Here is an 11,722-nt window from a genome sequence, read left to right as displayed (position 1 = left end):
TTACGATAAAAGGAACATCAGGTATGGTTACAGCATTTCAGCATTTCATCTACTGGAAGATCTGATCAACGACCTCCAGCACACTGTTTTTGGGCGCGCAGATTTTTTTTTTAATCTTCAACAGTAAGAAAGGCTCCTACTGTTTTTGTATTAATAAAATCACAAAAATGGGTGTGGTTACATATTACAAAATGTGCGAGAGGGGAACACCTAAAGGTTTATAATCAAGGAATGTATAAAAGGATGAAAAGAGTCCTTAATCCTATGAACTAGGAGGATAAAGTCTGTCTTAAATCTAGACTTCCAGGATGCTAGCTCGGGTTTAATCCCATTGAAGCATAAGTTATTCCTTTCCTTCCATATACTCCAGGTAGCAATAATGAAGACCTCCATGAACAGAGGCTTAGTCCAAGTCTTTCAGGTATCCGAAATCATCTGCAATCTTCCACTATTCTGTGACCACTGAATATGGAGCTCATTCCAGGGCGCGCAGATCATTGATCTTCTTCGTCAGTTCGTCGTTAGAGTTCCTGAAGCAAGTTAGCTTATCCTTAGAATTTAAAAACGCATTGTACATCTCAGAGCGTTTCAAACCGTTAAATCTGTCAAAGCATAACTAGATTGTGTCAAGAACATTTAGCAGTGAGGGAACAGAACTTGTTACAGTTATCATCATCACACCAGCCATTTCTGTCATTAGGCGTATATGATCTCCTTTTTTATCATCATGTTCATTTCACTGTTTTGGTAATTTTGCTCGAAGTTGTTCCTTTCATTTCGTAGAATCAGAATAGTCAGATCAAGGCACTGATTGTTGAGCTTTTGTTTATTTTCTTTAAGACGTATATGTTCCCACTTAGATTCACTACCAAGGTTGACAACTCTTCACGTTTAACTTAGATATGTTTAACATGCCGTCGCACGCTCGCGCGAGAGCGCATACGGCCACGCCGCGTATGGCCGATGTATCTGCTCGTACTACTTGCGTGTCTTGCGGCCTGGCCAATTTTCAGGAGCTTACTCGTTCAGAATTTGGGTTCCTTTTTCTGTACATTTTTCCCTTGCTCAACTCACTTGATCCTAGGAATAGTGGCCAGGTTAATGCGCTCTAGTATGCGTGGAGCAATCAGCAATGCATAGATTGAGAGTTAATTGAGCAGGTTACACACGAACGATTTTTCCATTGGACAATGGACATGCGTCAGTAGAAAGATTCATGCCATTAAGGAAACAAATGAAGCATTGGTCCTTCCATTTAGCTCTCCTTTACTAACAATTAACAAACCCAAACAGAGCGAGTAGTTCGTAGGCTTTAGATACAGGTCGGTGCAGCATTGGGACTGCACTTATTCAGCTAACAGCTATTCCAGAAAGCCTGCAGTACACTAGAAATACACCCAGGTCGGTCTCAACACTTTCGAAGGCGGTTTTGTCGCCATCCCAATACAAAAAAACCATAGATAGACCCTGAATGGTGTTTTTTACAAGGTGAGTCCATCAATAGAACGTGCGTAGTCGATCATGATAAACTCTGACAGACCAGACTCCAGAGGGTCTCCTCGACCAGAACCACAAAATAGAGTGTTGGCCTTCTCTTAGTCGTGAGTTATTGATCGGATGTGCGCAATTACTTGCTCGATGCTCTCAAACTGGCGTCGTCCCTTCAGGATCGCCTTAGCACAATCAAGCGCACGGCGCTCGCAGGATGCTCTCTTGCTGGCATCCTCAATCGAGTCGAAATCCTCGACATGAGCAATTCCAACTATTCTCCTGCACATGAAACAACAAGTATATTTTGTAAGTTCTATGATAATCTTCTCATTGTGAAGTATATATTTAATCGATTTTTCTATTGTGCTGGGAAATTTGTTCGGCCATTATGAAAAAGGGACACCGAGTCAGAACTGTAACATGAAACCTATGCACTAGACTAACTTAATGCACCCTGGAATCATTTCAGTTAAAGAGAAGCTTTGACATATCACTGTAGTCTAGAAGTAGATGAGATTTCAACTTTTCAGCAAGTAAATGAATATTAGAAAGTGAGTAATTACCTGATCATTTTGGCCGAACCAAATCCAAGACTATCATGAAACAGACTGGTCATGTACTTCTTCTGTGCAACGCTCAAAAGCTCCGGGTTGTTGTATATGGCGGGCAGGAATGCCTCCCCATTCCCATCTTTGTGTTTATTCCACAGTCCCAAAAATTTCTGTTGGAACAAATTCCATGACTCCTCGATGGTTTTCAATATCCACTCCTTGTAATCCTGGAAGAGAAAGGCAACTGCCATTGAGGAATACTGAACAAGCCAAAGATGCTTATGGACTTTTAGTTGATAAACTCTTTCTCAGTCACCTAACCTCCACTTTATGACAAGTAGAGTCTACAGAATCATTATCTTATGGCATTAATTATTCATTCTTCTACAGGAGATCAGCATCATATTTAAGCTGGATATATACATCCTTTCATTTCTTAACATTAATATTTATCAGATTCAAAACATTTACCCCAAATAATTTGTTAACAAAAAGTAGGCATGAGAAGAAAACAATAGTAGATTGAGACAAAATTTAGTGCATAAACTATTCCACATCAGTAAACATTGGATAGAAACACACACAAAAAAAAACACAGATAACATAGTACTAGTCAAGGAACATATATAAGAGGCCTACAGCAAAATGAGCATGTCATACACTAGTATTAGAGTAAAAATGGATGGAAATAAGACTAAGTTAACAAGTCATACTGCGATACATACTTTACGGTCATTTGCTTGGTCAGCCTGGCCATCCTGCGCAAAGTATGCCAGAATCAGGTTCCCCAAGAAAGCGCCAATGTCGTAACCCATCGGGCCGTAGAAGGCAAACTCCGGATCAATCACTTGAGTGGAATCTGTGGTCACCATGATGGAACCAGTATGGAGATCTCCATGAATCAGAGCCTGTGCTCTCTCGATAAATCTGCAGTTACAAATTTGAGTAAGAAACATGATATGTAACACTGAATTGCGTAAATTCAGAGCTAATTACATTGACTTTAGTTCGGCAATTTCCAACTTCAGCCCATCATCCCCTCGAACCGCTTCGGCGTCCTTGTCGAGGAACGGCGAGGTCCAGTGGTTGAATTTGGAGACCCTGTACGGGTCCGAGAACACAACCTGCTCTGTGAGCCTGCACAGCTCCACGTTCCCACAGTACTGAGCAACTGCAGTTCATTTGACGACATAAAGATTCAGACATGCCATCAAATTCAGGTACAAACACAGACTGAGCTGAAGCGAGCAAGCAAAGCCCACCTCGTTTCTTGTGGTCCGTGGTGGAGCTGTAGAGGAGGGAGGTGAAGAAGAGGGTCCTGGCCATGTACTCGGCCATGTGCTCGGCGAGCAGCGGGTACTGGACGCCGGCGATGAGGCCCTTGCGGAGGATGATGTGCGGCGGCTTGATGTAGCGCATCCCGATGAGGGACATGGCGCGGTCGAAGTGGTAGACCTCCGGCACGTGGTCCGGGCAGAGGCGGCCGTGCTCCTGCAGCGCGGAGGCCTCGAAGTAGGCCCGCTCCCGCGTCATCGGCCATGAGTCACCCACGCAGCGGATGTACGGCAGCGCCTGGGTCGAAAACGGATTCGATAGTTGGTCGGTCAGTCAGTCAGTCAGGGGAAGGTGAGATTTACAGAGCTATCGAGTGGTGGGTTGGGGGGAATGGGGTGACTGACCTGCTTGACGACGACGGAGCCGGCGTCGGAGAGGACGATGTAGACGAAGTTGAGGTTGCCGTCGCCGACCTCCTTGACCTCGAGGGCGTCGACGCGGCCGCCGAGGCTGGCGGCGAGCGCGGGCGTGGCGCGGATGTAGGCCACCAAGGAGGTCTCGTCGAGCGGGCGGAAGCCCTGCGCCTCCAGCTCCGCCGCGGTGGCCATGGCTAGGTGGTGCGGCGGCGAGGTCGTGGAACAGATCGGGGGAATCGCCGGAGGTTTAAGCCGTGGTGGAAGAACAGAAAGTAAGCGTCGCTGCTATTAATAGTGTGCTCTATGAACCTGGACTTGATTATGGTTGCTGGCTGATAGAGTGTCCACTTGCGTGTGAGGATTAGGATTCTGTTGACTAGGATAGCTAGAGAGACCAACGGGGAGATGAGAGAAAATTCGTTGAGTTTTATTCGGAGAGCACAAGCGGTTTTTTGAAAGTTTTCATGCTTTTGTTTTGTTCTCCTTTTATATTAATAAAGAAACATGAGAAAATCTAAGATATCTTTTTGCGAGCCTAGGAACCAGTTCTTTCGAAAATGGTAAGATCTTTGGCGCAAGAAGAAATGGCAATCCATGGCATCTTGACTTTGTTCTACTTCCATTTTCTTTTAAAAAAATACCGAGTCGGGTTCTTCTCCTGACAGTAACAAATAAAACATATTATCTACTTTGGAAATATACATTGTGGACAATTTATCAACCCGTAAATCTAATGCTTGATCGGTTTAACATGAATAAAATGGTGATATGATGACAAAAGAAGATATGTTTATGAGATGCATAGGCGGACCCAACCGTCCCTAAGCCCGAGCATGCGCCAAGGCTTCTGGGCGGCGGCTGATACGTCTCCAACGTATCTATAATTTCCGATGTTCCATGCTTGTTTTATGACAATACCAACATGTTTTGTTCACACTTTATATCATTTTCATGCATTTTCCGGAACTAACCTATTAACAAGATGCCACAAAGTGCTTCTCGTTTCTCATTGTTTTGGTTCCAGAAAGGCTGTTCGGGCAATATTCTCGGAATTGGACGAAATCAACGCCAAACCTCCTATTTTTCCCGGAAGCGTCCAGAACACCGAAGAAGAGTCGGAGAGGGGCCAGGGGGCCACCACACCACATGGCGGCGCGGGCCAGGCCTAGGCCGCGCCGGCCTAGGGTGTGGCGCCCCCAGGTGCCCCCCTGCGCCGCCTCTTCGCCTATAAAAGCCCTTTCGACCTAAAAACGCCGTAGGTCGTGACGAAACTCGCGAAAGACTCCAGGGGCGCCGCCGCCAGCGCGACACTCCAATTCGGGGACGAGAACTCTCTGTCGGCACCTGCCGGACGGGGAAGGGCCCCCGAAGCCATCTCCCCCGCCGTCTTCACCGCCATCTTCACCGCCATCGCTGCCCCCATGATGAGGAGGGAGTAATTCACCCCTGAGGCTGAGGGCTTCGCTGTAGCTATGTGGTTCATCTCTCTCCCATGTACCTCAATACAATAATCTCATGAGCTGCTTTACATGATTGAGATTCATATGAGTTTTGTATCACAATTTATCTATGTGCTACTCTAGTGATGTTATTAAAGTAGTTCTATTCCTCCTGCACGTGTGTAAAGGTGATTAGTGTGTGCACCGTGTGGTTCTTGTCGTAGGCTATGATCATGATCTCTTGTAGATTGTGGAGTTAATTATTACTATGATGGTATTGATGTGATCTATTCCTCCTACATATGCATGAAGGTGAAAGTGTGCATGCTATGTTAGTACTTGGTTTAGTCTGTTGATCTATCTTACACTATAAGGTTACTAAATATGAACAAATTGTGGAGCTTGTTAACTCCGGCATTGAGGGTTCGTGTAATCCTACGCAATGCGTTCATCATCCAACAAAAGTGTAGAGTATGCATTTATCTGTTCTGTTATGTGATCAATGTTGAGAGTGTCCACTAGTGAAAGTGTAATCCCTAGGCCTTGTTCCTAAATACTGCTATCACCGCTTGTTTCTTGTTTCTTTGCGTTACTACTGCTGCAATTCTACCACCATCAACTACACACCATCAAGCTATTTTCTGGCACCGTTGCTACCGCTCATATATATTCATACCACCTGTATTTCACTATCTCTTCGCCGAACTAGTGCACCTATTAGGTGTGTTGGGGACACAAGAGACTTCTTGCTTTGTGGTTGCAGGGTTGCATGAGAGGGATATCTTTGACCTCTTCCTCCCTGAGTTCGATAAACCTTGGGTATCCATTTAAGGGAAAACTTGCTGCTGTTCTACAAACCTCTGCTCTTGGAGGCCCAACACTGTCTACAGGAAAGGAGGGGGAACGTAGACATCAAGCACTTTTCTGGCGCCGTTGCCGGGGAGGAAAGGTATCAGGCACTCATACTTCGGTTCCAGGTAAAGTACTTTTCTGGCGCCATTGTGTTTGTGCTCGAAGCTATTTCCTTTAGATCCTGCAATTGCAACTTTTTGTTTCTTGTTTACACTAGTTAGGCATAATGGAAAACAACAAAAAAATCTGTGAGCTCTTTGTACTATTTCCTGAGTCAAGACATGAATGGTTTAATGCGAAAATTAAAAAACCCATGGAACATATTAGCATGAACACATTGAACACTATTGTTGCTAATGATATGGAAAATTCTAAGCTTGGGGAAGCTGGTTTTGATGAGCATGATCTTTTTAGTCCACCAAGCATTGAGGAGAAAATTTTCTTTGATGATACTTTGCCTCCTATTTATGATGATTATAATGATAGTAGTCTTTTGTTGCCACCTACTATGGAGAGTAATTTTTATGATGATAATACTATGCCTCCTATATTTGATGATGAGAATAATAATGATAGCTACTTTGTTGAATTTGCTCCCACTATTACTAATAAAATTGATTATGCCTATGTGGAGAGTAATAATTTTATGCATGAGACTCATGATAAGAATGCTTTATGTGATGGTTATATTGTTGAGTTTGCTCATGATGCTACTGAAAGTTATTATGAGAGAGGAAAATATGGTTGTAGAAATTTTCATGTTACTAAAATGCCTCTCTATGTGCTGAAATTTTTCAAGCTACACTTGTTTTATCTTCCTATGCTTGTTACTTTGCTCTTCATGAACTTGTTTATTTACAAGATTCCTATGCATAGGAAGCATGTTAGACTTAAATGTGTTTTGTATTTGCCTCTTGATGCTCTCTTTTGCTTCAAATACTATTTCTTGCGAGTGCATCATCAAAACTGCTGAGCCCATCTTAATGGCTATAAATAAAAGAACTTCTTGGGAGATAACCCATGTGTTATTTTACTACAGTACTTTGTTTTTATTTTGTATCTTGGAAGTTGTTTACTACTGTAGCAACCTCTCCTTATCTTAGTTTTGTGTTTTGTTGTGCCAAGTTAAGCCGTTGATAGAAAAGTAAGTACTAGATTTGGATTACTGCGCAGTTCCAGATTTCTTTGCTGTCACGAATCTGGGTCCACCTCCCTGTAGGTAGCTCAGAAAATTAAGCCAATTTACGTGCATGATCCTCAGATATGTACTCAACTTTCATTCAATTTGAGCATTTTCATTTGAGCAAGTCTGGTGCCATTTTAAAATTCGTCAATACGAACTGTTCTGTTTTGACAGATTCTGCCTTTTATTTCGCATTGCCTCTTTTGCTATGTTGGATGAATTTCTTTGATCCATTAATGTCCAGTAGCATTATGCAATGTCCAGAAGTGTTAAGAATGATTGTGTCACCTCTGAATATGTTAATTTTTATTGTGCACTAACCCTCTAATGAGTTGTTTCGAGTTTGGTGTGGAGGAAGTTTTCAAGGATCAAGAGAGGAGGATGATATACTATGATCAAGGAGAGTGAAAGCTCTAAGCTTGGGGATGCCCCGGTGGTTCATCCCTGCATATATCAAGAAGACTCAAGCGTCTAAGCTTGGGGATGCCCAAGGCATCCCCTTCTTCATCGACAACATTATCAGGTTCCTCCCCTGAAACTATATTTTTATTCCATCACATCTTATGTGCTTTTTCTTGGAGCGTCGGTTTGTTTTTGTTTTTGTTTGTGTTTGAATAAATTGGATTACATCATGCTTGTGTGGGAGAGAGACACGCTCCGCTGTAGCATATGGACAAGTATGTCCTTGGTTTCTACTCATAGTATTCATGGCGAAGTTTCTTCTTCGTTAAATTGTTATATGGTTGGAATTGGAAAATGATACATGTAGTAATTGCTATAATGTCTTGGGTAATGTGATACTTGGCAATTGTTGTGCTCATGTTTAAGCTCTTGCATCATATACTTTGCACCCATTAATGAAGAAATACATAGAGCATGCTAAAATTTGGTTTGCATATTTGGTCTCTCTAAAGTCTAGATAATTTCTAGTATTGAGTTTGAACAACAAGGAAGACGGTGTAGAGTCTTATAATGTTTACAATATGTCTTTTATGTGAGTTTTGCTGCACCGGTTCATCCTTGTGTTTGTTTCAAATAACCTTGCTAGCCTAAACCTTGTATCGAGAGGGAATACTTCTCATGCATCCAAATCCTTGAGCCAAACAACACTATGCCATTTGTGTCCACCATACCTACCTACTACATGGTATTTTCCGCCATTCCAAAGTAAATTGCTTGAGTGCTACCTTTAAACAATTCAAAATTTATCACCTCTGATTTGTGTCAATGTTTTATAGCTCATGAGGAAGTATGTGGTGTTTATCTTTCAATCTTGTTGGGCAACTTTCACCAATGGACTAGTGGCTTCATCCGCTTATCCAATAATTTTGCAAAAAGAGCTGGCAATGGGATTCCCAGTCCCAAATTAATTAACAAAAATAGACACTCCTCCATGGTATGTGATTGTTGGACGGCACCCGAAGGATTCGGTTAGCCATGGCTTGTGTAAGCAAAGGTTGGGAGGAGTGTCATCATAATAAAACTAAAATAAAAAGGCACTCCTTCATGGTATGAGATTGTTGGCAGGCACCCGAGGATTCGGTTAGCCATGGTTTGTGAAAGAAAGGTTGGAAGGAGTGCCATCCAAAAATAAAATAAAATGGGAGCCGCTCTTTGAAGGTTTGTCTGGCAAGGGGGTTAGAGTACCCGCTACCATTCGTTGACAACAACAAACACCTCTCAAAATTTTATTTTTATGCTCTCTTTATGTTTTCAAAATCAAAGCTCTAGCACAAATATAGCAATCGATGCTTTTCCTCTTTGAAGGACCATTCTTTTACTTTTATTGTTGAGTTAGTTCACCTATTTCTCTCCATCTCAAGAAGCAAACACTTGTGTGAACTGTGCATTGATTCCTACATATTTGCTTATTGCACTTGTTATATTACTCTATGTTGACAATATCCATGAGATATACATGTTATAAGTTGAAAGCAACCGCTGAAATTTAATCTTCCATTGTGTTGCTTCAATGTCTCTACTATGAATTTATTGCTTTATGAGTAACTCTTATGCAAGACTTATTGATGCTTGTCTCGAAAGTACTATTCATGAAAAGTCTTTGCTATATGATTCACTTGTTTACTCATTGCATTTACATTGTTTCGAATCGCTGCATTCATCTCATATGCTTTACAATGGTATGATTAAGATTATGTTGGTAGCATGTCACCTCAGAAATTATCTTTTATCGTTTACCTACTCGAGGACGAGTAGGAACTAAGCTTGGGGATGCTGATACGTCTCCAACGTATCTATAATTTCCGATGTTCCATGCTTGTTTTATGACAATACCAACATGTTTTGTTCACACTTTATATCATTTTCATGCATTTTCCGGAACTAACCTATTAACAAGATGCCACAGTGCCAGTTCCTGTTTTCTGCTGTTTTTGGTTCCAGAAAGGCTGTTCGGGCAATATTCTCGGAATTGGACGAAATCAACGCCAAACCTCCTATTTTTTCCCGAAAGCGTCCAGAACACCGAAGAAGAGTCGGAGAGGGGCCAGGGGGCCACCACACCACATGGCGGCGCGGGCCAGGCCTAGGCCGCGCCGGCCTAGGGTGTGGCGCCCCCAGGTGCCCCCTGCGCCGCCTCTTCGCCTATAAAAGCCCTTTCGACCTAAAAACGCGTCTGAATTGACGAAACTCCGAGAAAGACTCCGGGCGCCGCCGCCATCGCGAAACTCCAATTCGGGGGACGAACTCTCTGTTCCGGCACCCTGCCGGACGGGGAATTGCCCCCGAAGCCATCTCCACCGCCGTCTTCACCGCCATCTTCACCGCCATCGCTGCCCCCATGATGAGGAGGGAGTAATTCACCCCTGAGGCTGAGGGCTTCGCTGTAGCTATGTGGTTCATCTCTCTCCCATGTACCTCAATACAATAATCTCATGAGCTGCTTTACATGATTGAGATTCATATGAGTTTTGTATCACAATTTATCTATGTGCTACTCTAGTGATGTTATTAAAGTAGTTCTATTCCTCCTGCACGTGTGTAAAGGTGATTAGTGTGTGCACCGTGTGGTTCTTGTCGTAGGCTATGATCATGATCTCTTGTAGATTGTGGAGTTAATTATTACTATGATGGTATTGATGTGATCTATTCCTCCTACATATGCATGAAGGTGAAAGTGTGCATGCTATGTTAGTACTTGGTTTAGTCTGTTGATCTATCTTACACTATAAGGTTACTAAATATGAACAAATTGTGGAGCTTGTTAACTCCGGCATTGAGGGTTCGTGTAATCCTACGCAATGCGTTCATCATCCAACAAAAGTGTAGAGTATGCATTTATCTGTTCTGTTATGTGATCAATGTTGAGAGTGTCCACTAGTGAAAGTGTAATCCCTAGGCCTTGTTCCTAAATACTGCTATCACCGCTGCTTGTTTACTGTTTTACTGCGTTACTACTGCTGCAATTCTACCACCATCAACTACACACCATCAAGCTATTTTCTGGCACCGTTGCTACTGCTCATATATATTCATACCACCTGTATTTCACTATCTCTTCGCCGAACTAGTGCACCTATTAGGTGTGTTGGGGACACAAGAGACTTCTTGCTTTGTGGTTGCAGGGTTGCATGAGAGGGATATCTTTGACCTCTTCCTCCCTGAGTTCGATAAACCTTGGGTATCCATTTAAGGGAAAACTTGCTGCTGTTCTACAAACCTCTGCTCTTGGAGGCCCAACACTGTCTACAGGAAAGGAGGGGGAACGTAGACATCAGCGGCGCAGCCTATTTTGATAAAAATTTGATGAATATTTGGTCGGTCTTACAATGCATCCAGAGTTGATAAAAATCTTGAGTCCCCCACTGATAAGATGTATGATGTATCGGCCGCACTAGCGGCGAGCGAGGGATGAAAAAGGTAAGACAAGATGAACTCTGAAGCATACAAACATTTGATGCGAAAAAATCAAAATAGTCCGAACACATTGATACTTTGTATGATTTTAAACGCATTCACTTAGTACAAAATAAAAAGTATTTAGACAAAAGTGGAACCTATAAATATACAAGTTTTAATTTGGCCTGCCATATATTCGTGGGGATATTTTAATCCGATCGTTGCAAACTATCCTCTGTTGTGTTACTGTTTAACGTTATCTTAAAGTGTGTCTACTCTTCAAAGACAGGGCACAAAGCAGATAAATTGGTGATGCTTTATACGTGCAAACATATCTAAGCTCTTGGTCCATTGCCACGGACCAAGAAATTGCAGGGATAGGAAATGCCAGCTACCTAATTTGAAAACAGTATAGCCATCAGAAACAAATAGGCACAGAAACAAATAGGCAAAGAACAGCGTTAGTTAACTCGAGATAGTTGTACATCCGCATCAGACTCTATAGAATACCATAGCCTGCAAGCACTCTATTGACGATTTATAGAATACCATTAAAATGTATGCATATAATTTGACACTTATTGGATATACCAAAACAGCTAACATGATCTCACGACACATCATGTATTACTACTAGCAAAGACACCGCCTCTCGCT

The 11,722-nt window shown here is 42.5% G+C and overlaps 1 protein-coding gene across 1 annotated transcript; it reads right to left on the bottom strand.

Moving 5' to 3' along the window:
* Positions 1–1,222: 1,222 nt before the first annotated feature.
* LOC127337246 (methylthioribose kinase 2) lies at positions 1,223–4,023 on the bottom strand. The gene is made up of 6 exons (XM_051364209.2): positions 3,722–4,023; positions 3,305–3,614; positions 3,039–3,213; positions 2,768–2,969; positions 2,055–2,269; positions 1,223–1,770 (listed from the first exon to the last, which is right to left on the bottom strand). The coding sequence occupies exons 1-6, from the start codon at positions 3,923–3,925 to the stop codon at positions 1,596–1,598; spliced, it is 1,281 nt and encodes a 426-aa protein (XP_051220169.1). The 5' UTR covers positions 3,926–4,023; the 3' UTR covers positions 1,223–1,595.
* Between the last annotated feature and the right edge of the window lie 7,699 nt (positions 4,024–11,722).

Source organism: Lolium perenne, chromosome 2 (genome assembly GCF_019359855.2).
Source record: "Lolium perenne isolate Kyuss_39 chromosome 2, Kyuss_2.0, whole genome shotgun sequence".
In the NCBI taxonomy this organism is placed as follows: Eukaryota; Viridiplantae; Streptophyta; class Magnoliopsida; order Poales; family Poaceae; genus Lolium; species Lolium perenne.
Note: the sequence above shows the minus strand (reverse complement) of the source record. Positions and strands in the feature narration are given on the sequence as shown.